At 61.4% G+C, this 27,956-nt stretch overlaps 2 protein-coding genes across 3 annotated transcripts in view; one reads left to right on the plus strand and one right to left on the minus strand.

Moving 5' to 3' along the window:
* Positions 1 to 5,682: 5,682 nt before the first annotated feature.
* CCR10 (C-C motif chemokine receptor 10) lies at positions 5,683 to 8,583 on the minus strand. The gene is made up of 4 exons (XM_054014734.1): positions 8,538 to 8,583; positions 7,458 to 7,605; positions 7,296 to 7,404; positions 5,683 to 6,983 (listed from the first exon to the last, which is right to left on the minus strand). Exons 1-4 carry the CDS (start codon positions 8,581 to 8,583, stop codon positions 5,832 to 5,834), a joined length of 1,455 nt encoding a protein of 484 aa, XP_053870709.1. The 3' UTR covers positions 5,683 to 5,831.
* A 19,326-nt stretch (positions 8,584 to 27,909) lies between these two features.
* CNTNAP1 (contactin associated protein 1) overlaps positions 27,910 to 27,956 on the plus strand; it is a 27,309-nt gene continuing 27,262 nt past the window's right edge. For both annotated transcript variants that reach the window (XM_054014532.1, XM_054014533.1), the window contains exon 1: positions 27,910 to 27,956. This exon is cut by the window's right edge and continues 60 nt beyond it. In XM_054014532.1, the coding sequence (XP_053870507.1) occupies positions 27,938 to 27,956 (19 nt within the window). In that variant the 5' untranslated portion in view covers positions 27,910 to 27,937.

A 27,956-nucleotide genomic window follows, 5' to 3' on the forward strand; every position in this document is an offset into this window, starting at 1 on the left:
AACTGGCAGATTCCAGCCAGTGGCAGGAATATTCAGCAAATCTAAAATATTGCAAAACACAACAATCAGTCTCTTATCTGTCTCCGGCACACACACACCTTCTGTCCATCCCCAGGCCCTTTTCTAGCTATCCGTCTTTTGCAAGACATCTGTTACAATGTTAGCAGGCACCAGACATGTTTGGAAGGTGCAGTGACCGGTTCCCACGTGCACTGGGGCAGTTTAGAACCAACTCCACAAGCTCCAAGCAGCAACGAGAGTGGGAAACACTAGACAGAACAAACCCCCAGCGAGACACCGTTGTTTCCTGTGAAGATACTACATTCTCCCCCTATCCGCCACTTCCTACTGGAAGAGGCTGGAGCTCTCCCCAAAACCCCCAGCAGGTGGGGAGGGCAGAGTTATCTCTGCCTAGGCCACTGAGGGTTGTTCACAGAGCCCCTTTCCAGGGCAGCACCGGAGTCAGCAATACAGCGGGGCAGATAGGATATCCTGAGACCACCTCACGTGGATTTCTGCCCCGGGGGTTGCTATGGTAATACAAACTGCGGGGTACATGCCCTGCACGGGTAAAGCAGTTTGACACCGGGGTAAGTTGCAGCAGCACGAGTCCCTTTTTGCCTTGGTGCCGGGTGTTGACGCTGGTGGTTGCAGCGAGGCAGGAACCCCTGGGCTACCTCCCAAATAGACAGTCCCTGAGTGACATGAATTTCAGCTGGATTGGGCCCTTGGGACCAAAATGGTGCTCAAATACCAGGATCCACTTGCAGCAAAAGCCGCAGCCAAGGCTGTGGTGCCTCGTGACCCGGGCTGGCCTCCTTGGACAGAACCCCTGGGCTCTGCGTGCTCGGCTGGTCTCCGAGCTGTATTATTCCTCCCGAATCCTGCCCTGGCTCAGAAGGGGTTAAATCCCTCAGCCTCTGGCGCTGGGTTTCCTACAGCTGCTGGGTCAAAAATGTCTCTGGGAGCAGCCAGTGGGGGCCGGGATGCACACACAGGAAATAGCAGGGCTTGCCAGCTTTCCTCCCACTCTCCCAGGCGGCTCCCAGCAGGTCGGAGCCAGCCTGGGCCACTGGGCCTTTCTCCCGCCTCGCTCGCTGGGGCAGGGAGCTGAGCAGCTGTGCGGCAGACTCCCCTGGGCTGCAGGGACGGGACAGGCTGGGGCTGGGCACTGACCTGGGGCTGGGGTCTCGGCTCTTGCTAGGGGCTGTGGGGCGGGGAGTGGGACTCGAGGGCGTTGGGGAATAGGCTGTGCACAGGCGGCTGGTTCTTCTCCTTGTCTCCAGCCGCCAGCTTGCATGACAATCAGCTAACGGCACTTTAACCCGCCCGCTACCTTGCTAGTGCCATGCCCCCCTTCTGGCTGCCACGTCTGCCCTGCACACAAGGGGTTAAAGCGGCGAAGGCACAGTGGAGCCTGGCTTTAACTTGGGTTGGCAGCGTGAGTTAAAGCTGTTACCCCGAGCGAGAGGCTAGGGGCCGTGTCCTCGCTGCTCCTTTAACCCAAGGGAAGGACACACCTTTAGTTCCACGTCAGCCCACGCGGAGCCTTGGGGAAGGGGACCTGGTGTCCACAAGAGGCTCTGTCTCCTGCCCCCGCCCCCATCTGAGCGTTTGGAGCCCGTCCTGGGGCGATAGCGCCTCCTTGCCGCTCTGTGCAGTGCAGCACATGCAGGCCGGGCCCTACAACACTGACGGAGGCTGCTCCGCGTGAAGCCCCCCGCTCTGGCTGCCTATCCCCCTTGGGCAACGCCCCCCAAGCTGCCTGTTCCCGGTGCCAGCTCCCCACTCCTCTTGCTGCTAGCCAGGTGCCCCCTTGCCGCTAGGAAATGGCACAGCGAAGCCAGCCCAGGGAAGGGCTGGGCTGGGAGAACCAAGGCCCTGTCTGCTCTGTGAACAGCAGCCCAGGAATAATCAGCCGGATCTGCTGACTCAGCTGTAATTGGTTTCCTGCCAAGAACTAGGTGAAGGGTCTGGGCCCAGCAGAGCTACAATAATCCTGGCAGCCCGAGGGAGCCGAGCTTTCCGGGACTGGGCTCCAGCTCCCCCCGAGGCTCGGAAAAAGGGCGGGTGCTGCCGGAGCTGCTCGCTGAGCCGTAGCAGGAGCCTCGTGCGAGGGGCCACAGCCCAGTTCCTGCTGGTGCTCAGTGCTGTGTCCCTCTGGACCCTTTGCCCTCCAGCTGGCAGCTGCCATCCTGCCACTGTGCCAGGGCCCAGCAGCCTCTGGTGCTGCCCCCTCTGGGCAAGGCCCAGCAGCACAGCTTCCTGGAGAACGGTTTGTGCCGGGCAGGGGAACGGTGACGTGGCCGGCAGTTGTTTTCTCTCTTTAGTCCAGCACCTTCCCCCCTCGAGCAGGCCTGGCCGGGGGACTGGCGGCTGCCCCATGCACCAGCTCAAAGTTAGAAGGAAAAGCAATCACAGCGCAGGGATCGGCTTGTCGGCCCCGCAGCCCCGAGCTGGTCCCTGCGCTGCTGCCTGGCTCCGGAATTGTGTCGGTTCCAGGTGACACCGACACTGCTCCAGCCCCGCTTGGCAGCATCATGCCGTGCAGAGGGGAAATGCCCCCTTGGGAAGCTGGGACCCTTCCAAGTGCCCACAGCGTAGTGCGGCCTGTGTGTGCCAGCCGGGTGGCCGAGCCAACAGATGTCCCTGCGGGCAACTGGGAAGTTCTGCCTGCGGGACTGAGGGATCCAGGAAGTGAAACTAGCAAAAAATCCCTTTCAGCCTCCATCTGGGAGGGGGGTTTCCATGGTGACAGTGATGGCAGTGGGGGGATTCCCCCCAGGGAAACACATGACCAGGGTCCTGCTGGGAATTTCCCATCCTGCTGGTTGGAGGAGGTGGTGATCAGAGAGTTTAGGCTGCAGGGCTGGGAACCCGCCACCAGCATCACAAAGGAGGGGGTGGTTGAGGCCATGGTGACTTTGTGGGGTGGGTGTGGGGATGAGACCCTGCTGGGTCCATCTGCCCCGAACGCTCTGGAAGTGGAGACCACAGCTGGTCTATCCCTCCCATGAGGCTGTGGCATTTCCGCCCCCCCCCAGCCCTGAGGGGTGTTTGCCAATATCCCAGGTGCTGTCCACAAGCCAACGGAGCAGCGCGGTGCTGTGTCAAGTGTCTGTGTGTGATCTGGGTCCCCCTCTGCCGGGCAGGAGAGATGCTGCCCCTACCCTGGTGAAACCGGGAATCCTCACAGATTTGGACAATGGCAGAAATCCGCCCCAGGAACCAATTCCCAGCACAGGAAACTGAGCCATGAGCTCACTTCCGCTGCTCCAGGGGTGGCACTGTCAGCGTGGTGTCACTCCCGTTGGGCGGTCCCGTGCCCAGCCCCAGTGCCAGGGAGAGGGTGCAGCAGGTATGGGTGCCCGCGGTGCATCTCACAGAAGCATGGTGTGACGTCTGACCATCTGCCACCGAAAGGGGGCGCTGGGGCTCCGCTAGCCCCGTGTCACCATTATTGCAAAGCGTTTGCAGAGTAACCGAACAGCCGGGCTAGTGCGCTCCCCAAGGGGCGGGAGGGCATGAAACTGGTCACCTCCGGTGTGGGCGTCCCCCCCATGCTGCCATCCAGGGAGAGACCCTGGGCTCCCAACCTGGCTGCCTCAGAGCCTAGGACTGCCGGGAGACTGGGGCGGTTGGGCCCTTCTCCCCAGGGACCCGGGGTGGGGGTGGGCCTTGCACCAAGATTAGACGCTCTGCCAGCCTGGCTGGTTGTCAGGGCGAGTCCCGACATGCAGGGACTACAGCTGAGCTGTGACTCCCAGACACAGCGTCCTGTGCGGCCACCAGCCAGGGCTGCTCCTCTCTCCATCCCCGGTGTGGGTAGCCAGGGATCAAGGGCAGACGAGAACACCCTGCCCGTGCCCCCCAATGCCTACTGCTCAGCCCTGGGGGATGGGGCCCGAGGAGACAAATGGGAGCAGGCTGGCACCAGCCTGGGGGGGCCTGGACTCCCCTGACCCCGCAAGATGCTCGGCATGTTACTGACTCACCTGTCTGGGCCCCTAACCACAAGGTGCGGGAAGGGACTGGGCTGAAGAGTTTGGTTCTGCTGCCCCCTGCAGGGCGCCCCGGCCAGAGGTTCAGAGACATTCACCCCAGTGGCAAGCCCCACGTGGGCCTGGCCATGCCCCCCAGGCTCCTCCTGACCCCCAGCCCGCTGCTCTCCTGCCAGCGCCACCCTCACTTTCGACCGAGCGTTGGCCCCACCGGCCCCGGGGCAGGGGAGCACCTGACAAGCTCATTGAGTGTCTGCCGCCACCCGGGGCCACGAGGGGTCAGCGCTATCAAAGGGGGCGAAGTGACACAGAACCGATGCCCCAACTCTGCTCCCTGCCCCCAGGACCTGGGGCAGAGACAAGGGAGGCTCCCAGTAGGTTAGCCGGGTCCTGGAAAGGAACGATGAGACCACCCCAAACCCCTCTGAGAGCCGCTAAGCAGCCCCCGTGCCCAGCCAGCTGCCCCATCCCACCAGCTGGCCAGCCACGCCCCCCCAGCCAGCCATGCTGGCTGTCTGGTCTGCTGGGTTGTACAGGTACAAACACAAGCCAGAGTCTTCTGGCCAGCTGCAGGCTGCACCCAGCACCTCCAGTCTGCGGAACTGCTCTGCCAGTCACACGTCACCCCACACCTTTCCGCCCAGCTGGGCTTCACAGGCTCCTTTTCCTTTCTCCCTCTGCCCGGCCTGGCCCCAGTGGGTCACTCCCTGCTCCTTCCCCAGCAGCTGCTCCCAGCCCACCCCCAGCTGGAGTCACGTCTTCTGCACGCCCCAGGCCCCTGCTGAAGCCCCTAGTATCTCTCAGGCCCAGGGCCTTCCCTTCTCTGTCCCAGAGGAGAGGAGAGGCCAGGACAGGGCAGGGTACATGGGAGCCAGGGGGTCCCAGGGAGACTGAGAACCGGCTCCCTTTAAAGGGCCAGTCACCCCAACACTGCAGCTGGGTGGCTGGAGCAGGGGAGGTAACGAACAAATAACAATCGCACACAGGTGCCCAGGGCAAGTTTTACTGATTTGCAGGGGAAGAAGACGAGAAAGCCGGATTATTTTTCCACTTCCTTAGATAGTGCCGGGTGTTACACAGACACCCCCCCGCCCCATGCCGGGCGTTACACAGACCCTCCAGTGTGCTGGTCGTTACACAACCCCTCCCCCCGTGCCGGGCGTTACACAGACCCTCCAGTGTGCCAGGCGTTACACTACCCTCCCCCCGTGCTGGGCGTTACACAGACCCTCCAGTGTGCTGGTCGTTACACAACCCCTCCCCCCCGTGCCGGGCGTTACACAGACCCTCCAGTGTGCCAGGCGTTACACTACCCTCCCCCCGTGCTGGGCGTTACACAGACCCTCCAGTGTGCTGGGCGTTAGACAAACACCCACCCCCAGTGTGGTGGGCATCACACACCCACACCCACCAGGGTGCCGGGCGTTACACAGACCCCTCCCCCAGTGTGCTGGACATTAAACAGACATCCCCCCCAGTGTGCTGGGTGTTAGACAGCCCCCTCCCCCCAGTGTGCTGGGCATTACACAAATACCCCCCCGAGTGCCGGATATTACACGGACCCCCCCCCCAATGTGCTGGATGTTACACAGACACCCCCCACCCACCCACCCCCAGTGTGGTGGGCGTTAGACAGCTCCCTCCTCCCATGTGCTGGGCATTATACAGACCGGCCAGTGAACACTGCCCCTGGAGTGGCCAGAGGAGGGTGCCCTAACATGACACTGCCTCCTCCCATGAGCCTGCCCCAGCAGCCCCCTGCCAGCCGGGGAGGGGAGCCCTGGCCTCCTGGCTGGCAGGGAGAGGGCTGAGCCCGGTCAGCGCCGCCTCCTACACCATGTCCAGGCAGGTGGAGAGTTGTGACCGGCACCTGGGGCTGGGGTGCTGCCCATCCTGTGCCCGGCCCACGCAGCCAACATCGCTGGCCAGGAGCCGCAGCTCCTTCCGGAAGCGCACGCCCATGAAGGCGTAGAGCACGGGGTTGAGGCAGCAGCGGGCGAAGGCCAGGCCGCTGATCACCACCAGAGCCAGATCCTTGCGGCGGCTCTGGGCGCAGCTCATCTCCCGGCTGCCCAGGATGTCGGCCGTGTCCAGCAGCACCATCAGGCTGTGGGGAAGCTCGAGGGCCACGAAGAAAAGCACCAGGGCCAGGATGAGGCGTAGGGCCTTGTGCCGCTGGAAGCTGCGGGCAGCCAGCAGGGTGCGGGCCACGGCCGTGTAGCAGGAGGCCATGACCAGGAAGGGCAGCACGAAGCCCAGGATGACCTGGGCCAGGTTGGTGGCTCCCTTGGCTGCCTTGGAAACGCCGGCAGGGAAGAGCACCATGCAGAGCAGGGGTTTCTGGTGACCCTCGGCCCGGCTGTACACGAACTGGGGCAGTGCCAGCAGGGTGGAGAGCAGCCAGGCCAGCCCGGCGGCGAGCCAGCCGTAGCAGCGGGCCCGGGAGTGCAGGCGGTAGGCAGCAGGCGCCCGGACGATGGCCATGTAGCGGTCCACGCTGATGCAGGTCAGGAAGAGGAAGCCGCTGTAGAAGTTGAGGGCGTAGAAGCCCTGCATGGTCCGGCAGGCGTCGGTGCCCAGCAGCCAGCCCTGCAGCGCGCCCGCCACGGCAAAGGGCAGCGTCAGCAGCAGCAGCAGGTCGGCCATGGCCAGGTGCAGCAGGCAGACGTCGGTCACGGAGTGGGCTTGGCGGTAGCGGGCATGGATGAGCAGCACCAGCCCGTTCCCCGCCACGCCCAGCGCTGACAGCAGCAGGTAGACAACCGGCTGGTAGGTGCGGGCAAAGCTCTGCACAGACCCCTTCTCACACAGCTCGGGCAGGGAGCTGACCCACTCCGGGTACTGCTCATCCTCGTCGTAGTAGTAGTCGGTGGTGACCGGGGGCTCGGCCGCCCAGGGGCTGAAAGTCTGTGAGGACAGAACATGATCGTTATCATTAGCAAGGAGCTTCGCTGCACAACGACACAACACGGCACCACACAGCTACAGCACACAGCAACACAACACAGCACAGCTACACAGCACTACACAACAACACAGCACGGCACCGCACAGCTACAGCACACAGCAACACAGCAACACAACCACAGCACAGCTACACAGCACTACACAACAACACAGCACGGCACTGCACAGCTACAGCACACAGCAACACACAGCTACAGCACACTGCAACACAACACAGCACCACACAGCAACACAACCACAGCACAGCTACACAGCACTACACAACAACACAGCACGGCACCGCACAGCTACAGCACACAGCAACACAGCACCACACAGCAACACAACCACAGCACAACAACTCAGCACAGCAGTGCAGTTACACCACACAGCAACACAACACAGCACCGCACAGCTACAGTACACAGCAACACAACACAGCACCGCACAACAACACAGCACAGCATGCAGTTACACCACACAACAACACAACATGGCACTGCACAGCTACAGCACACAACACAACGCAGCACCACAGTTACACCACACAGCAACACAATATAGCTACACAGCAACACAACACCGCAGCTACACAACACAGCATTGCAACAAGATATTAACACAACACAGCAGTGCAATACAGCACAGTATATGAACACTGCACAGCACCGCACAGCAACACAGGAACACCACACAGCTACAGAGCAACACAACACAGCACCCCACAGCACAGCTACCCAGCAACACAATCCAGCACAACACTGCAACACTGCAACACTGCACTGCACCACAACACAACACTGCATAGCACCACACAGTCCAGCACAACTCCATACAACAGGTAGCAGCACCGCACAGCAACTCACAACGCTGCATAGCAATGGGATCGATGCTGGGTTACTCAGCCAGCCCTGCGCCTAGCCCAGGACCGTCGCCCCCAGGGACATGCTGTGCATCAAGGGGTGGCGGAGGGGAGGTCGCTCCCTGGAGCAGTTTGCTGCCAGGCTGGGCAGCTGGAAGGGTCCCGTGCCAGTCTGGTGCTGCCCCATTGCCCCGCCTCGCACAGACCCCTCTGAGGTCAGACAGAAGCTCGGTCTCTGCAGCCCACTCAGCCCTGGTCCTCTGCTGAGGTTGCCAGCGAGGGGGGCTGGCTGGTGCCCGCTGGGTTGGTGGGTTTGTGTGATGTGGGCACCTGTTCTGCTAGGAGTAGGCTGAGCCCAGGGGCCCCGACCGGCTGGGAGACGGAACGCCCAGACGACTCGGTGCCTCGGGACGAGCCCTGCCACGCCAAGAGCCGCTGGATTCAGTGACTGAGTTTGTGTCTCACACCCAGCTCTGATCAGCGGGGGCGATTTCCGGGCTGCCAGTTGTGAGAGCTGCTGTGTCACTCCCTGGGCTGGGGACTCGTGCTGAGGGCTGCCAGGTGGGGAGAGGGCCAGGCTGGCATGATGCCCTGCAGGCAGGGGGAGCGGCAGCCCTGTCTGTGGTTTCCTTTGATTCCTGGAAGCCTGGCAGCATGGGCACCTGGAGGGCACCCCCAGCGCTGGGCTGCGACTCGAGGCCCTGAACAGCTCGAGGCATTTCACTGACGAACAACGAAAGTGTCAGTGACCAGAGTGCGAGACGGGAGCGTCATGGAGGGGACGGGTGTGACGGAGCAGGGCAGATTTGACCTGGGAATGTTGCAGGGGGGTTGCAATGGGGATGTGGGACTTCCCTTGAAGGAAGCTACCTGAGCTGTAACCTGAGCCAGGAACGGGGGTGGGGAGAATTAACACCTTCTGCCCGGGAGACTGAACAAAGGAGAGGAGCAGCGGGAGGGGCTGAGAGTTTAGTTTCGGTTGGGGCTGGGTGGTGCAACGCAGGGAACCCCAAGCTGGGGTCTAAGCTCCCTGAACCCCCCAGAGGGACCTAATTGAGGGGGTCCGGTCGTACCTACACGCTCTGCTTGAGACTGTGTCCCTGTCCTTAAATAAACCTTCTGCTTTACTGGCTGGCTGAGAGTCACAGTGAATCTCGGGAAGAGGGGTGCAGGGCCCTAACTCCCCCACAATCCGCAACAACTGGTGGCAGCGGTGGGATCTACTGCACCCCGTGGACGGCGCTTCCTGCAGTAAGTGACTGGGGAGCAGTAAAACGAAGGGGGATTGACGGGGACCAGGCGTGCTGAAGAGTGAGAGAGAGACGGTTATTACCCCTGGGAGTGTGTGACCAGCGAGAAGGACTTTTGCAGTAACAGGGTCCCCCGGGGGGATCGCAGCGAGTGGTCCCAGGGGCGGAGGAGTCTGCAGCTCGACCCTGGCAGAGAGGTGGTGACCTCGAGAAGGGCTGGCACACTAGGGGGCCCCTGGGAACTGTGGGGAGCTGTGAGCACACAGGCCGGTGAGTGGCCAGCAGGAAGATGTATGCCAAGCGGCTTAAGAGCGACCTGGTGGAGCTGTGCAAGCAGAGGCGGCTGCGCATTGGGAGGCTCACCAAAGAACAGCTCATTGCCCAGCTGGAGGCGGAAGATCGCGCGAATGAACTGATCCCTGTGTCTCAGGGAAGCAGCCTGGCAAATGCAGCGCAGGCACCAGTGTCTGTCCCAGCTGGGAGTGGTCAGCCGGCTGCTGAGGGCTTCCCGAGACCCCTCCTTCCTATGCCTAGGGGAAGGGTGGGGAGGAGCCCAGCAAATACCGAGGGCGCCGTGACCCCCCCGGCCAGCAGGGGATCCCCCCGGCGAAGCCCGCCGGCCAGCAGAGGATCCTCCCGGCGACGTTCGGCATCCGGGGAGCGGAATTGGCTGGAATGGGAGAAAGAGCTAAAACTGAGAGAGCTGGAGGATCGTGAACAACAGAGACAGCATGAACGGGAGGAGAAAGAGAGACAGCATCAGCGTGAACGGGAGGAGAAAGAGAGACAGCGTCAGCATGAACGGGAGGAGAAAGAGAGACAGCATCAGCGTGAAGAGAGACAGAGACAGCATGAACGGGAGGAGAATGAGAGACAGCGTCAGCATGACCTGGAACTGGCGAGATTGAAGGGCAGCGAACCCCCGGCTGCGGTGAGTGAGGGGGGACCCAGGACTGCACGGAGCTTTGATAAGTGCATCATGGCCCCATACAAGGAGGGGGAGGACATGGATGACTTCCTGGAGGCCTTTGAGACGGCCTGCGAGCTGCACCGGGTGGATCCCGCGGACAGACTCCGGGTCCTTACCCCCTTACTGGACCCCAAATCCGTGGCATTGTACCGCCAACTGGGAGAGGCAGAGAAAGGGGACTACGAACTATTCAAAAAGGCCCTGCTACGTGAGTTTGGGCTGACTCCTGAGATGTACCGGGAAAGGTTCCGGAGTCAAGATAAAACCCCTGAGATCTCATATCTGCAACTAGCCGTCCGCATGGAAAGATACGCCAGCAAGTGGGCTGGTGGGGCCCAGACGAAGGAGGACCTGATTAAACTGCTGGTACTGGAGCAACTGTATGAGCGGTGCCCATCCGACCTGAGGCTGTGGTTGGTGGACAGAAAGCCAGAGAACCCGCGACACGCCGGGCAGCTGGCTGATGAGTTTGTAAAGAGCCGGTCAGGGGGTGGCAGGGAGGAGCCCCAAAGGAACAGGCCCGCCGCGATGCAGAGAGAGAGTCACCCTGGGACCTCCCAAAGGGGGAATATGGGGAATCCCCTCCCACGGGGAAGGCCCAGCATCAGGGACAACCGACCGGCTCGAGGGGACCCACGGGACCTGAGCTGCTATTACTGCGGCCGAAGAGGCCACGTTCGGGCCCAGTGCCCCAAGCTCAAGGACGGACTGAGCAGACCGAACCCGCACCGGGTTAACTTGGTAGAGGCCCAGACGGACGAGGGGCAGGCTTCCCACGCAAGAGGGGCTGGCAGCTTATCAACTGCTCAAGAGAGAGAAGGGCCCCCGGCCAGCTTCTCTGGGGGGCCAGATGCTCCGGACTCAAAGTTCTCCATTTACAGGGTTGGCGCGGGGCTGTCCCTGCGGAGCGAGTGCCTTGTTCCCCTGGAGGTGGATGGGAAGAAAGTTTATGGATACTGGGACACGGGCGCAGAGGTGACACTGGCCCGGCCCGAGGTGGTGGCCCCAGATCGGATGGTGCCCAACACCTTCCTGACCCTGACCGGGGTGGGCGGGACCCCATTCAAGGTTCCCGTAGCGAGGGTACACCTGAAATGGGGGGCCAAGGAGGGCCCCAAGGACGTGGGAGTGCACCACCATTTGCCCACTGAGGTGTTGATGGGGGGGGACCTAGAGGACTGGCCAAGCAGCCCCCAGACCGCCTTAGTCGTGACCCGTAGCCAGAGCCGGCGAGGGGCACTACGCCCTGACCTTGGGAAGGATGTCCCACCGGAGGCAGCGAACCCTTCCCGGGTGGGGAGGGAACACCCAAGGACAGGCCGCGGGGTGGCTGGGGCTTCCGACCCAGCCGACGAGAGGGAGCAGGTCCCCATCCCTTCCCCAGCCGCCGAGTTCCAGGCCGAGTTGCAGAAGGACCCCTCCCTGCGGAAGCTAAGGGGCCTGGCTGACCTCAGTGTGGTACAGACCATGAGGAGAGGATGCAAGGAGAGGTTCCTGTGGGAGAAGGGGTTCCTGTACCGAGAGTGGGCTCCCCCGGGGGAAGTGGAGTCGTGGGGGATCAGGAGGCAGCTGGTGGTTCCCCAGAAGTTTCGCCACAAGCTACTGTACCTGGCCCATGACATCCCTCTCGCAGGGCACCAGGGGATCCGGCGCACCAGGCAGAGGCTGCTACAGAACTTTTACTGGCCCGGGGTCTTCACCAACGTCCGGCAGTACTGCCGATCCTGTGACCCCTGCCAGAGGGTGGGGAAGGCCCGGGACAAGGGGAAGGCAGCATTGAGACCTTTGCCCATCATAGAGGAGCCTTTCCAGAAGGTGGCCATGGACATAGTGGGACCTCTCAGCAAGACGACCCGGTCTGGGAAGAAATACATCCTGGTGGTGGTCGATTTCGCCACCCGCTACCCCGAGGCAGTGCCCTTATCGTCCATTGAAGCAGACACTGTGGCGGATGCGCTGCTGACCATTTTCAGCCGAGTGGGGTTCCCCAAGGAAGTCTTGACGGACCAAGGGTCCAACTTCATGTCGGCCCTACTCCGGTGCTTGTGGGAGAGATGTGGGGTCCGGCACAACTGGGCCTCAGCATATCACCCCCAATCCAACGGGCTGGTGGAGAGGTTCAATGGGACGCTAAAAATGATGCTGAAAACATTTATGAATCAGCACCCGCAGGACTGGGACAAGTACTTACCTCACCTGCTGTTTGCGTACAGGGAGGTACCCCAGGAGTCTACCGGGTTTTCGCCTTTCGAACTGCTATATGGAAGGCGGGTAAGGGGGCCCCTGGACCTGATGAGAGACGAATGGGAGGGGAAGGCCACTCCTGACGGAGAGTCGGTGGTGGAGTATGTCCTGACCTTCCGGGAACGACTTGCCGAGCTCATGGGCCTGGCCAGGGAGAATCTGGCCAGAGCCCAGAGGAAGCAGAAGGTCTGGTATGACCGCACAGCACGGGCCCGCGCCTTCGCCACTGGGGATCAGGTGATGGTCCTCATCCCCGTGAGGAAAAACAAACTCCAGGCCGCCTGGGAAGGGCCCTTCAAGGTTGTCAAGCAACTAAACGAGGTAAACTATGTGGTGGAGCTGTCGAACCGGGCACACCACCACCGGGTGTACCATGTGAATATGATGAAGCCATATTATGACAGGGGGAATATGGTGTTGGCCGTGTGTGGACAGTGGGAGGGGCAGGGAGATGACCCTTTAGTAGATCTATTCCCTGGGACAAGAGTTGGCTTCCCCCTGGAAGCAATTCCTCTCTCTGATCGGCTAACCCCTGCCCAGCGAGCTGAGATCGGAGGGGTGCTGCATCTGTACCAGCAGCTGTTTTCCAACCAGCCTGGACGCACTAATCTAACTGTCCACCGGGTGCAGACAGGATCGCACCCGCCTATAAAATGCTCCCCCTTCCGAGCCACAGGGAAAACTGCTCAGGACCTGGAAAGAGAGGTCAATGACATGCTGGCTTTGGGGGTGATCCAGCCGTCTTCCAGCCCTTGGGCCTCGCCGGTGGTGCTGGTCCCCAAAAAGGACGGGTCGATCCGGTTCTGTGTGGACTATCGGAAGCTCAATGCCATCACTGTAGCCGATGCCTACCCCATGCCCAGGCCGGACGAGCTCCTGGACAAGCTGGGAGGTGCTCGGTACCTTACCACCATGGATCTTACAAAGGGCTATTGGCAAGTGCCGCTGGATGCAGATGCCAGGCTGAAATCGGCCTTTGTCACCCCTCTGGGGCTCTATGAGTTCCTGACCCTGCCCTTCGGCCTCAAGGGAGCGCCGGCCACCTTCCAGCGCCTGGTGGATCAGCTACTGAGGGGGATGGAGAGTTTTGCCGTGGCGTATATCGATGACATCTGTGTCTTTAGCCAGACCTGGGAGGACCACATATCCCAGGTTAGACAAGTGCTGGACCGACTCCAGAAGGCTGGGCTGACCATAAAACCGGAGAAGTGCAAGGTGGGGATGGCTGAGGTATCCTACCTAGGCCACCGGGTGGGAAGTGGCTGCCTAAAGCCGGAACCAGCCAAAGTGGAGGTGATCAGAGACTGGCCCGCTCCTCAAACCAAAAAGCAGGTCCAAGCCTTTATTGGGATGGCAGGGTACTATCGGAGGTTCGTGCCCCACTTTAGCGCCATAGCCGCCCCCATCACTGAGCTGTGCAAGAAGGGGAAGCCAGACAAAGTGGTCTGGACCGAGGAGTGCCAGGAGGCTCTCCGGGCGCTGAAGGAGGCTCTGGTCAGTGGCCCAGTTCTGGCAAACCCAGACTTTGACAAGCCCTTTATGGTGTTCACCGACGCCTCAGACACAGGACTGGGGGCGGTGTTAATGCAGGAGGATGAAAAGGGGGAGAGACACCCCATCGTGTACCTGAGCAAAAAGTTGCTACCCCGGGAGCAGAACTACGCGGCCATCGAGAAGGAATGCCTGGCCATGGTGTGGGCCCTCAAGAAACTAGAGCCATATCTCTTTGGGCGTCACTTCACCGTGCACACCGACCACTCTCCCCTGACCTGGCTGCACCAGATGAAAGGAGCCAACGCCAAGCTCCTGAGATGGAGCCTGCTCCTGCAGGATTATGACATGGACGTGGTCCATGTGAAGGGACGTGACAACCTGATAGCGGACGCGTTGTCCCGGAGAGGGAGCCCTGAACTTCCCCAGGTCACTGGTCAGAGTGACCTCGCTCAGTTCAGTCTCGAAGGGGGGAGAGATGTGACGGAGCAGGGCAGATTTGACCTGGGAATGTTGCAGGGGGGTTGCAATGGGGATGTGGGACTTCCCTTGAAGGAAGCTACCTGAGCTGTAACCTGAGCCAGGAACGGGGGTGGGGAGAATTAACACCTTCTGCCCGGGAGACTGAACAAAGGAGAGGAGCAGCGGGAGGGGCTGAGAGTTTAGTTTCGGTTGGGGCTGGGTGGTGCAACGCAGGGAACCCCAAGCTGGGGTCTAAGCTCCCTGAACCCCCCAGAGGGACCTAATTGAGGGGGTCCGGTCGTACCTACACGCTCTGCTTGAGACTGTGTCCCTGTCCTTAAATAAACCTTCTGCTTTACTGGCTGGCTGAGAGTCACAGTGAATCTCGGGAAGAGGGGTGCAGGGCCCTAACTCCCCCACAATCCGCAACAACGGGTGTTCAGTACCCTGAACTGGAGCTACCTGGAGTTCGTCACCCAGAACCTGTGTTCAGCACCCAGAACCGGAGCTCAGCACCCAGAACCGGAGCTGCCTGGAGTTCGTCACCCAGAACCTGTGTTCAGCACCCAGAACTGGAGCTCAGCACTCAGAACCAGAGCTCGGCACCCAGAACCGGAGCTGTTTGGAGCTCAGCACCTAGAACCGGAGCTCAGCACCCAGAACCAGAGCTCAGCACTCAGAACCGGAGCTCGGCACCCAGAACCAGAGCTGCTTGGAGCTCAGCACCCAGAACCGGAGCTCAGCACCCAGAACCGAAACTGCCTTGAGCTCAGCACCTAGAACCAGAGCTGGCTGGAGCTCAGCACCCAGAACCATAGCTCAGCATCCAGAACTGGAACTGCCTGATGCTTGGCACCCAGAACTAGAGCTCGGCACCCAGAATTGGAGCTCAGCACCCAGAACCGGAGCTGCTTGGAGCTCAGCACCTAGAACCAGAGCTCAGCATCCAGAACTGGAACTGCCTGATGCTTGGCACCGAGAATCGGAGCTCGGCACCCAGAATCGGAACTCGGCACCCAGAACCGGAGCTCGGCACCCAGAACCGGAGCTGCCCAGAGCTCAGCACCCAGAACCGGAGCTGCCCAGAGCTCAGCACCCAGAACCGGAGCTCGGCACCCAGAACCGGAGCTGCCCAGAGCTCAGCACCCAGAACCAGAGCTGCCCAGAGCTCAGCATTCAGGCCTGGAGTTGCGGTCACTGACCCATGCTGGGGGCACTGCCAGAGCCTGAGCCCCTGTAGATCAGGTGCCTATGGGGTGAGGTGGGGGTGAGTCTGTCTCATGAGTCATGTCAGGCCCCTCAGACGGGCACTGGGCCCCCACACAGTGATGCTGCGCTGAGCAGCAGGTGGGCCCCTGCCTGGGGCGGGGCGGGGGAGGTCTCCATGGGCCTGGACGCACAGACGGACACACACCGGCACTCAGACATGGGGAACGTGCTGTCCTTCGCAGGGGGGTTTCCCCCTTTGTGGCTGCCTGAGTTGCTAGTAAAGATGTTTGGGGGAAGAAACGTGTAAAACCCACTGAGCTTCTCTGGCCCCCGGGCTGATCAGATGTCCTCTGGGATGCCCCCGGACGCCTGGGGCCAGCCCTGCCTGGAGACCCCGCTCTGGTCCCTTGTGGCTCAGTCCGCGGCGCCAGAGCCCAGCTGGGGTCAATGGGCAAACTGGGTGCTGCTGACGCCGGGAAACTGCCGCGGCTACACCAGCATTTAGGCCCTGGCCCGCAGTTTCCTTCTGACTGGGCTGTGCACTGAGCCCTACGGGGCTGCACCCCCGCGGCTTGGCCTGGCTTCCCTTCTCCTGCCTCACAGCAGCCCTGGGGCCCTGCGCTGCGGGCGGCTGCTCATGGTGTCTTGGGGCAGGACTGAGCCCAAGAACTGCCCAGGGACTGTGATTTCTCAGCGGCTCCACGCTGGCCTTTTCCAAGCGCCCGGGCCCTGAGACCCCAGGGTGGGGCTTTGCCCGGCCTTTGCCAGGAACATGGGACCCACAGCGTCAGTTCCTGGTGGGCTGGGCAGACAGCAGCTTTCCTGCAGACCCTGCTTTGGAGCTCTGTGTGGGTGCAGGGGTCAGCAGAATTGGGGCCCCGACATCCCTTTCTGCTCCCAGCCCCCAGGCTCTGGGCGTGGAACCCATCCCAGCCTGCATGGGCCGGAGGATCCCAGGTGGGCCCCCGTGGGACCTGGTGCTCACGACTCAAACCCACGGTCGGAAAAACCAATCAGAAAAAACGGTTTTACATGAAAACAAGCAAGCGGTGTCCCCTCCCCTGCCCCGGGAAGCCCCCGCAGCCCCTCACCTGGTTTGGGGGAGGCATCTCTGTCATTGTGAAGCTGCAACAAGCGTCCTGCTTCTTCGAGACTCTGCCGTGGCCACCCCCCGAGCGCGACGCAGCCTGTGGTTTGACCACGTGTCCTACCTGATACTGAGAGCTACTCAGAATCGAAGACCTGCCCCCACGGGACCTGAACGCCCGAGGTGACCCCAGGGCTGGGCCAGGCCCTGTGTCGGCGACAGGAGGCATCCAGCCAACACCCTGAGCGGTGACGCCCAATTGAACAGAGCACGGTTCCTCGTGCACCCGTGTGCCCTGGGGTCCGTGGCACAGTGGGGGCCCCAGCCATGGGGATGTAGGTCGCAGAGCGCTAGAGCTGCCAGCGAATTGAACGGAACCCCCTGGCGCCCGCGTGGGCTGGGGCCCAGGGAGTGAGTCTGGGTCAGCCCCAGAGCCCTGGGCGTGTGGTGCCAGCTGTCCTGCTGGCCCCTGGTCAGGGCGTGGGGAGACAGGCCCGGAAACGAGCCACTCACGAATTGGGGCCCATTTATTGGGATTAACGTGTCTGGAGTCCCCCGAGGAGCCCACACGATGGCAGGGCTCCTGGAGGCTACCGTAATGTACCTAATAACCTACAGCACTCAGCACAATGGGTCCCAGGGCTCCTGGGTGCTACCATAATGCACCTAATAAGGTACAGTGCCCAGCCACGGTGAGGTCTGGGCCCATGACAGGGCCCCTGTATCACAGATAACACTAATTGTGCCAGACCCTTGGCTGCTGTGAATCAGTGTAGCTGAATAAATGGAACGAGGCCAACTTCCACCAGTGGGGCACTGGCCCCATTGACACCAGTGCGGCTCTGGCCCCACTGACACCAGTGGGGATATGCCGGTTGACACCAGTGGGGCTCTGGCCATGTGACAAGGACTCCCCCTCCGTAAGGAGCCAGGACAGTCTCTCTCTCAGGACTCAGCTTCACACAGGAAACAGTCTGTTCTTGGAACAAGGGGCAGCCGCTGTCATCATAACCCCCGCGGCTCCCCTGGGGGCTCCCTGGAGGCCGAGCCCTTCTGGCCCAGCAGGGTGTCACCCCAGACGGCCCGGCTCCAATACACTGGGGGGGATTTATAACTTGACCCCCACAAAAATTCTTAAGCTTTTTATTACCCTGCAGATTAGGGCACGGCGGGGGAGGGGGAGGGCAACTGCTTTTCTCTCCATGTCAGCAGCAAATCGATTCCAGTTGTTAATAGGCTTTCTGCCTTTTGCAGTTATAATCCCACAATCCCTCCTTTCTCCGAGGCTCGAGTCATCTTTGCAATGGCTTATCCCTGCTTTGCCTTTCAGACCCCCACACCCCAACTGCCAACACCTGCCCACCAGCCAGCCTGGGCTGCACAGGAACAGGGTGGTGCCCCTTTAACGTTGGTGAGCCTTCTACTGGTGCTCACCGTGTTCTGGGTTTCAGAAGCCGCTCGACCCCCATCAGAGCAGCCGTGTGTGCACGTAGCCAGGCCTGGCATGTTGTATCTAGCCAGTACACATGGTCTCTGGGCCCCACCATGCCTGTGGGGTTCCTTGCTCTGAACTTTGTTGTGCAAGGGACAAAAGACACAACAGCCCAAACGTCCTGCTTGGCTTTCGACCTGGGCTGGGGCTCTTACTCCAGGGAGCAGCGCAGCACCCAGGCCTGGGACAGACGCAGCATTTCACTGTGCTGCTGCTCTGGGCTTTGACTCCCCCTCTGCACTAGTGCGAAGAAAGGGGCAGCTGCCACACCCTGGCAAGCTGGCAGCAAGGGGCTGTGAGCAGGGGGCAGCGCCTGGCAGGGGTAGCGACCCCTCCTCACTAGGGGGCAATGCAAAGTAGCCAGTAGGAGTTGGGTGGGGTGGGGGGGTCAGCCCAGCTTCTGCTTGGACCAGCACACAGTGGCTGTCATTCACGGCCCCCCATGGCCATAGGTACGGGAAGTAGGGGTGCGGGGGGTGCTGCAGCACCTCCAGGTTTTATGCAGGGCCGCTCCCCAGCTGCTGGCTCCGTGCATAAAACCTGGAGGTGTTTCCTGTGCCTATGCCCAGCTCCCGGCCCTCTGCCTGCACTCCACTCTCCAACCCCTCATCTCACCTGGGATTCGGGTCCTGGCCCCCGGCTCCGCCCCTGCTCCCCGGCCTCCACTCTCGGGGCCCATCCCACTCCCGGCCCTCTGCCTGCACTCCACTCTCCAACCCCTCATCTCACCTGGGACTCGGGTCCTGGCCCCTGGCTCCACCCCTGCTCCCCGGCCTCCACTCTCGGGGCCCATCCCACTCCCGGCCCCACGCCTGGGGCGCTGCTCCTGGGGTCCCGTCTGCTGGCCCCTGCCCGGGGTTCTGCTCCTGGACCCACGCCCGCCCCCAGCTGTGGCCTTGGCCCCCTTACCCCTGTCGGGGTCCCCCCCTCCAGGAGACACAGCCCTGCTCCCAGCCTTAGGGCAGGGGGTGGGACGGGGGAAGAGGTCTGGCTCAGCACCCCCACTACTAAAGATGTTCCAGCACCACTGCCCATGGCAGCCACACCCGCAAGGCCCCATGCTGGGCTGGGGACTCCTGCCCAGAGGGGTGCCAATTTTGGTTGGATAGATTCCTGGAGATTTCATCACAACATAATCTTTAATTAAAGATTAATCTTTAATTCCTGGAGACTCCAGGCCAATCCTGGAGGGTTGGCAACCCTACACCGCCCCCACGCCCCATAGACATCATGACAGAGTGGGGCTGCAGGCAGAGGGGGAGGGGGCTGTGCCCACTAGATCAAGATGGGACGGGGGAGATGAAGCAGGGGGAGCTGGGGGACGACGCGGGCTGGATACCAGCTGCAGAGATGGGGTCAGAGGGGAACGGGATTCGCAGCCACCTTGTTGCTTCCCTCTTGTGCCCCTGTCGGGGCGAGAGCTGCCTCAGTGCCAGGCTGGGGCGGGTGGTTTGGGGGCCCCCTCCTGCCGCTCAGGCAGGGGCCTGGCCAGGTGGCTCCAGCCCCCGCAGAACCCAGCCCACAAGCCAAGAGCTGCTCCGCTTCTGAGTAACTAATGGTGTCCCTGCCGCGGGCCCGCTGCACCTGGGATTCTCTGTTCTCTCTTTCGCCCTCCGACCAGGCCCTGACAACAGGAAACAGCCACGTCGCCCACTGCCGAGCAGGGCCCAGACATCCTCCCAGGACCGGCCTTGTCTGGCTCCTGGCCCCCGCCTGCCCCTGGGGTGCAGGGATGAGCTCCCTTCAGCCGGGCTGGGCTCCCTGGAGCTCCCCCTAAATCCAGCGAGACACCAGCTCCATGGATATGGGAGCCCCCAGCCCTCTGCCCAGGAGGGCAGCCAATCGGGGCTGCCATCTCTGACCCTGGCTAGTGGGCTCTGCAGGTTCGGAGCCCTCGCTCAGAGGCCACGCTGGTCCTGCGGCTCCGGAGCCCTGGCCTCACAGACATCCCTGAGCGGCAGCCGCTGGGGCCGAGGCCAGGGCCAGGGCCAACGTGAGGGGGGCTGGCGGCATGGCCAGAGCCCTCCTGCAAAGAGACCAGAGACCTCAGCCCAGAGCAGAGCAGGGCTCCGCTGGACCACGACTGGAGGCTGCTCTGAACGCCAGGGTGCAGACGGGAGAATATCAGGGAGGCAGCGACAGAGCTCATGGCAGGGCCTGGGGGGGCACAAGGAGTGGGGGCATGAGGGGTATTTGTGAGTGACAATCAGCCCTCGAATCCCCCAGGTGAATGCACTCAGCTTGGCCTGAGTCCAGAGCTGTTCCCCCACCCTGCACTGCCCTCTCTCACAGTACTGACCTGGGGAGTTGGCCTGAGCCCCTCATCAGTTGGGCACTGGGTCCCTGAGAGCTGGGGTCCCCTTGCACTGTGCCCCGCAGCCAGGGGCCAAGGGAAAGCCAGAGTGACAGTGCTAAGCAGCAGGGCCCAAGGGTGCTGAGGAGGCCAGGGTGGGGTCCTGAGCCCTGGCAGGAAGTGGAGGGGACTGGGGATCTCAGGTAGGCCACGCAGCCCACTTGCTCCAGCCCCCGCACTCAGCACGCCCAGGGAGCACAGCGGACAATGGCTGTTTGGGAGCAGACAGGCTAAATCCCATGTCTTTTTTGCACCATGGAGAGAGACAGGCAACTCCTGACCCCCAAGGCTTAATCTGCTTGTTGATTACAAGCCAGAGCCACATCTGTCACGGCGCCTGCTTTGCAAAGGTTGTGGTCACTGTTATCCTGCCCTCACTCCCCACTCTGCTCTCCCCCAAGCGCCCTGCTCGGACCCGGGCTCACGGCCACGCGGCGCCAGGCTCTTGCTTGTGGTGTCCCTGGAAACACCCAGATTGTTGGAGGCGGGAGCCGCTGGTAGGGTGACCAGACAGGAAGTGTGAAAAATGGGGACAGGGGGTGGGGGGTAATAGGCTTCTATATAAGAAAAAGCCTCGAATATCGGGACTGTCCCTATAAAACCGGGATGTCTGGTCACCCTAGCCGCTGGCATGGGCTGCCACCCTCGTCCGCAGCTGTGGACTGCCCACCCCTCGAACCCCTGCAGAGTCCCCGCGGCACAGGGCTGTGGCCCGCCAGCTGGGCCGAGAGGGTGGGTGTGTGGGGAGCCTGCCCAGCCAAGCCTGCGTGCCCCCAGGGCAAGTTAGCATTGCAAGGGTTCATTTGTGTGGCCTCTCCCCGGCACAAGGCCTGCAGGGGCCGAGACTCCTGGAGCAGCCCCCGTCCTGTCCTCTGCTCTCTGAAGAGGGCTTTCCTGCTCCATCTGCCCCCCGCCCCCCGATTCCCTCAGGGCCTGGGGGAGGGAGGGGGCGGTCGCTCTGCGCTGGAACAAAAGCCCAACTCAGCCTGTGACACAAAATTGCAAAGCTGGAGCCCAAGAGACTGGGACCGGGGGTGTGGGGGGCTGTGGGGAACATCCCAGGGGCTGTGAGGTTCTAGAGATGGGAGGGAATCACCGCTCTGCGTGGTGACCGGCTCCCGGACATTGTTTATCGGGGGGTGGGGGTGTCACTCAGCTTCACCACCATACCTGCCAGCCATGTCCTGAGACCCCAGGCACTGCTGAGCTTCATCGTCCTGGTCCTGGCGACACCCTGGTCAGAGCGGGCCAGGCAGAAGGAGTCTGAACGGCCCCTGGGATGTCAGACTTGGGGTCCTGCGGTCAGCCCCCTTGGGCCATTTTCCGTTGTTCTCCGCTCTCCTGACCCTCTCTCTGTCTCAGGCTAATGCGAGTCTGGCTGAGCCGGCCCAGACAACTGCATCTTTTGCAACAGAGCCATGAACCTGCGCCCAGAGGCAGCTAAAAGCAATACCATAAGCAGCCCAACGCGGATACGAGTTTGCCAGGTCTCGGCGTGGCGGGTCAGACCATGGGCTGGGCCTGTGTTTCTCCAGCGCTGAGGTTAAGTGAGAGTCAACACCAGAGACAGAAGCTGCATTTTCTCTCATAGCTGTTCGTTTTCTCCCCTTTCCTGTGCGTTTGTCTTGTTCTGTAGGGAACAAGCTCCCAGAACCCCCCTCAGCTCCCTCTGTCCCTTTTCCCCCAAGGGGCATCTATCACCATCTTTAACAGCATCCAAAAGACTGGCAGACGGTGGGGGCTTTGCCTCGTACAACCTCTCTACCGTTCCAGGGGGAGAATGCGGGAGCTGGTTAGAACAAACCCCTCACTTAATGCTGCACATTTCAAGTGTCTGGCCTGGTTTCCGTAACCGTAACACGAGGTTAGAAGGTGGCTCACGGGGGTCCTTCTAGTGGGAACCACCCCCCAGCGATGGCTCTCCCAAGCCCTGTTCAGGATCGCACCGGGGACTCATGAAGCCATACACCAGGCTGCTGGTCACAGGGCGAGTGCTGTGCAGCGTGGGCCCCCCAGAGGCCGGGCAGCCCTGGCTGGGAATGTGGGAAACATCTCACCCCTGCACTCTTCCCACCACCGCGTCTGACGCAGCCCCGCTGCCTTGCACTCAGAGGCTCTCTGAGGCCCCTTTGAATCTGGCGGCCCCCCAAGACAGCCTGGAGCCCTGGCAGTGGCTGATCGGCTGAGAGCCCTGCCCATTGTGCTGCGTACTCTGTCCCCGGGGTGGGGCTGATGCTACAGCTAGGCCCTGTGTTACTCCGAGGCCCTGCCACTGAGAAAGGGGGCGCGTGGGAGCCGAAGGTAGGGTGACCAGACGTCTCGGGACCATCCTGATTTGTAGCTGTTTGTCCCGCGTCCCGACCGATCTCTGGTTGGGACGCAATTTGTCCCGATATTTTTTTTTTTGCCTCTCCCCATGTCCCGATATTTTTTTCCTCTCATCTGGTCACCCTGGCCGAAGGGCAGTTCTCTGCCCAAACGAGCCGGCAGTCCCCTTGGCCCCTGGCTGACGCTGCAATGCAGGAGCCCAGGAGGGAGCGCGTGGTGTGTGCGTCTCCTCTGCTCCGGGACAGGCTGTGCTGAACTGGGCACGACATGACCAGTCTCAGCCAACAGCAATTGAAAGTGTGGCCCACGGCAGGCCCAGAGCTGAGCCCATCACCACCACTTGGAGAGGGGCCCAGGGCAGAGCCCACCGAACCCGGAATGGGGGCTGATCGAGAGCTAGGGCTGGGCAGGCTGTCCTCACATCAGCCAAACCCTTTGCTTGCCCCCAGCAGCTTCCAAGCCAGGTGTGACGTTATGAGTGATATAATATGTCATTGGAAGGTGACAGGGCCAGAAAGAGTTAATTAACTCAGACTGACCTGACCCAGGGGTGAACCTTAAGGACTGGTCAGGAAGATAGGTAAATGAACAGAGCTTTGAAATGTAAGTCTGCATTGTTAGAGGTAAAAGGGGAGACGTTTGCTCAGGGCTTGTGATGTAAGCAAACAAGTCTTGTCTATTGGGATGGTTTTAATTCAAAGATCAAAAAAAGGAATATTAACATTTATAATGATACTTGAGGGAAATAGTATTATTGTCTCTATGTCTCTTTGACGGTTGTGGTACCTGGATCTGAACTGTGTAATGAATAAATTACCCTGTGCTAATTGCCAGGATGTTTGGAAGGAGAGTTAGGCCTATTGTTTTTTCAGGCCAAAAGGCTGCTGGAAATGTATCAGAACCCTGGGACACGAGCCTGCTTCACCTCAGATCTGCTTTGGGTTTCAAGAGGGGGAAACCTTAAACCGTAAGGATTGAGATCCCCAGTCATTGACTAGAGCCACCCTGAATATGGACATTGGACTATAACCTCTGGACTATTTCTAAAAGGACTTTTGGTAACTACAAGCTCATCTCTGCTATGTATCTGGACCTAGAGAATTGAATTCAAGTCTGTCTGTATATTGATCTTTGAACCAACACTCTCTCTCTCTTTTCTTTTTTAATAAATTTTAGCTTAGTTAATAAGAATTGGCTATAGCGTGTATTTTGGGTAAGATCTAAGTTATAATTGGACCTGGGTGTGTGGCTGATCCTTTGGGATTGGAAGAACCTTTTCTTTTATATGATGAGAGAAGATTTTCAGTAATCAGCATCATATCGGACAGGTGTGTCTGGACGGAGGCCTGAGGCTGGGCACTTTAAGGGAACTGTGTTGTTTGGACTCTGAGTAACCAGTGAAGTTCTACAGAAGCTGTTTTGGGCTGGTTGGTAAATCTAAGTACTGGAATAACCACCAGCTTTTGGGGTTTGTCTGCCCCGTTCTGTTTGCAGTTCACCCTAATTGAGTGACCTCAGCGGGCTCCCACGGGCAACACCGTCACACCAGGATCCCAGCATGCTGGGCAAATGCCTACTGTGACGGGGTAGGGAGCAGGGTGGATTGACCTGGGAATGTCATCTAGTTTTACTGGGACTGTCTGCTTTGGGGATGGGAGAGCAGGGGGTGACTTTATTTGAGGGACGATACCTGAGCCTGTAACCTGAGCCAGGAAGGGGGGTGGGGCCAGGTGACACCTTTGTCCGGGAAACTGGACAATGGGAGAGGAGGAGCCGGGGGGAGGGGAGTGAGTCAGCTGGAGGGGGTTTTTCAGTTTTGGGTTGGCTGGGAAGAGGCAGGGAACCCCAAGTCTGGCTGGGGGGTCCTGGTTGTACCTACAAGCCCTGCTTGGAACTGTGTTCCTGTCGTCTAATAAACCCTCTGTTTTACTGGCTGGCTGAGAGTCCCGGTGAATCGCAGGAAGTGGGGGGTGCAGGGCCCTGACTCCCCCACACTCCGCGACACCTACCCAGGGATGGCAGCAGGCACAGTGCCCCCTTTCACTAGGGCAGTGCATACTGCATGGCTCCCCTCCCCCAGCCTCCATGGGGTGGGGAGTGGCCTGCACGGAGACAGACAGAGGGGGGCTGCTCCAGCCCCGTGGGAAGGATCAAGGTCATGGGGTGCTGAGGGTTTGGTTTCCGGGTCAGTCACTGCTTAGGGCTTGTCTATCGGGCAGCGCCAGGGCCCACTCAGTGTAGCCAGCACGAGTGCCATTGGCCTGTGAGTGGGACGGCGTCACACCCACCCCCTCGGCATCAGGGTCCAGATAGGGCTGACCTTACCCTATTCTCAGCTCCTTGCAATGCTCAGTTCACACATTACGCTGAACCAGTCACTGTGATTCCCCTTGCAACCCCCTGGCCCCCCATGTCCCTTGGGTCTGATGCTGATCACTGCTGAGCGACAGGGCCGCCCCAGGCCCCTCTCGTCCATGGGGCTTGGCAATGCACCAGTTCTGCTTCAGGCATGAATAGCCAGCTCCCTCGCCGGACGCGGTGCCCGGCTCGGCCACACACGCCCGCTCCATAGCTCACGACGTTGCTCCCTGCACAAACTCTCCCACCCTGGTTCTTCTCCAGCCTCCTTTGTGTCCCCCCCCCACCCACACTGTGTTGCTAACAAAGCCAGAAAGGAGAGTGGCTTGGAAGAGTTTCCTGCCATGTGGTCGCCAGCCCAGCTCTGGCTGTTCCCTTGTGCTGCGGAACCAGCAGAGGGTGCACGAGATCATCAGGTGTTGTTCAGCTGCCAGCCGGACATAACAACGGGCAATGTCCGGGGGGGGTTAGTTTCCCAAGGCAGTGCAGATTATGCGGCGCAAACCTGGGGGTTTCTGCCCAGACTGTGCTCCAGGCAGGACCCAGCTGCATTCCCGGCTGGTGGGTTGTTTGCCCCCCGTGTGCGTCCTGTGCCCAGTCCCTGCTGCGTGCATCAGCTGGAGGTGCTGACTGGCCCCGTGCCCCTCCCTGGCGAAGGAGGAAATGACCCTGTGTGTAGCACGGAGGGGGTCTCTGGTCAGCCCTGTCTGAGCCGGCAGGCGGGACCCCGGGCCAGGGGTGCAGCACAGGAAGGAGCGTGCTCGGCCCTGCTGCTTGTGTTTCTCACTCTCCCGTGGCCCTGCGACAGGCACCGAACTGCCCCAGCCATGCCAAGGGCACCTCTGCCCCAGCACCAAGCCTGCAAGGGCCCCACCGCTTCACCCACCCTCCCGGCATTGGCACCCTGCCAATGCCCACCCCAGCAATGGGCAGCACCAAGACCCAGAGCTGGGGCCAGGAGCAACAGAGGGGGTCACCCTGGGGGAGGGGAGAGGAGGGAGTCTTTACTGTGGGGGAGGAAACCCAGACGTCTGCATGGCGTGGGCCACATCTCAACCCCCAGCCATGGCCTCATGGACCTCCCCTCTCCTCCTGTTTCCTGTGCCCAGCCCCCTCCCCTCCAGCCACATGGACCCCCCCTTCCATTCACCATGCCCAGCCCCCCTCCAGACCATGGACCCCCCATTCCCTGTTCCATCACCTGAGTTAGACACATTTGCAAGGGGGAGGCCCAGCCCTGTGGGACCCCCACGCCGGGACCCTCTGCCTCAGCAGGGAAGTGTCGTGAGGCCTCCCCTCCCTGACTAGCACTGGGGGGGGGCAGCCAGAAGTGGGGGGGGCCCTCAAGGAGTGGATACCTGCGGGGAGGGGGGGGGCTCAGCCCCTCTTTACCCTGAGCTGCAGTTTTCAGGCACGTTGTTGTGCCCCCCCACCTGTCCAGACAAGACTCCTCTGAATCAGGCACACTCCCCCTGCCCCCCCAGCTACCCCCCATTGGGTCCAGACGGCCCCAGAGCTCACACTAGGGACCTCGGGAAGCAGCCCCCAGAGCCACGAACAAGGTGCCCTGTGTTTGGCCTCGTCCCCAGCCCAGCCCCAGCAGGGGCGCGCAGGCAGCACCCCATGGGGAGGGGCAGGGGAGCTGCTAGGAAGAAGCCCAAATGTTCAGGGGGGAGGAGCCATCTGGGGCCAAGCTTGAGTCCAGCAAAGGGGCTGGGCACCCGCCTCCCCAAAATCCAGCCCTTGGGGGTCGCACTGGGCACCCCAAATAACTGACCACTTCTCAAAACATGCTCAACTGCACAGAAGTGGGAGCTCCCCATCCCCTTCTGCACCCCCATCCCCTGCTCTGTGCCCCCCATCCCCTGCTCTGTGCCCCCCATCCCCTTCTGCATCCCCATCCCCTGCTCTGTGCCCCCCATCCCCTTGTACATCCCCCATCCCCTTCTGCACCCCCATCCCCTGCTCTGTGTCCCCCATCCCCTGCTCTGCAGCCCCATCCCCTTGTACACCCCCCATCCTCTGCTCTGTGTCCCCCCATCCCCTACTCTGCACCCCCCATCCCCTTGTACATCCCCCATCCCCTGCTCTGTGTCCCCATCCCCTGCTCTGCGCCCCCATCCCCTTGTGCATCCCCAGTTCTGTGTCCCCATCCCCTCCTGCACCCCCACCCTCTGCTGTGCCCCGATCCCCTTCTGCACCCCCATCCTCTGCTCTGCGCCCCCATCCCCTTCTGCATCCCCCATCCTCTGCTCTGCGCCCCCATCCCCTTCTGCACCCACCATCCTCTGCTCTGCGCCCCCATCCTCTGCTCTGCACCCCCATCCCCTTCTGGATCCCCCATCCCCTGCTCTGTGCCCCCCATCCCCTGCTCTGTGCCCCCCATCCCCTGCTCTGCGCCCCCATCCCCTTGTGCATCCCCAGTTCTGTGTCCCCATCCCCTCCTGCACCCCCACCCTCTGCTGTGCCCCGATCCCCTTCTGCACCCCCATCCTCTGCTCTGCGCCCCCATCCCCTTCTGCATCCCCCATCCCCTTCTGCATCCCCCATCCTCTGCTCTGCGCCCCCATCCCCTTATGCATCCCCATCCCCTGCTCTGCGCCCCCATCCCCTTATGCATCCCCTGCTCTGTGCATCCCATCCCCTTCTGCACCCCCCATAACTTTGTGCGCCCCCATCCCCTTGCTCTGCGCCCCCATGCCCGGCTCCCCGCCCGTCCCGCTGGAGACGCTGCCGGGGGCAGGGGGGAGCGGAGCACGCGCGGGGCCGGGGATCGGCGCGTGCAGCATCAGCACCGGAGCAGCAGCGGCAGCGGGAGACGCGTCGGGCTGGGCTGCAGCGGGGGATGCGACGCGAGCCCCGAGCGCTCCCCGCCGGCCCCGGCATGGACACCCGCCTGCTCT

The sequence above is a fragment of the Malaclemys terrapin genome, chromosome 25 (genome assembly GCF_027887155.1).
Source record: "Malaclemys terrapin pileata isolate rMalTer1 chromosome 25, rMalTer1.hap1, whole genome shotgun sequence".
NCBI classification, from domain to species: domain Eukaryota; kingdom Metazoa; phylum Chordata; order Testudines; family Emydidae; genus Malaclemys; species Malaclemys terrapin.

Coding starts and splice junctions, on each gene's coding strand:
- CCR10 (XM_054014734.1), bottom strand. CDS start 8,583: ATGACGCTCCCGTCTCGCACTCTGGTCACTGACACTTTCGTTGTTC. Junction 7,606..8,537: donor CACTGACACTTTCGTTGTTC/GTCAGTGAAATG, acceptor GGTGCTGTGCAG/TGTTCATATACTGTGCTGTA. Junction 7,405..7,457: donor CTGCGTTGTGTTGTGTGCTG/TAGCTGTGCAGT, acceptor GCATGCTGTGCT/GTGTTGTTGTGCGGTGCTGT.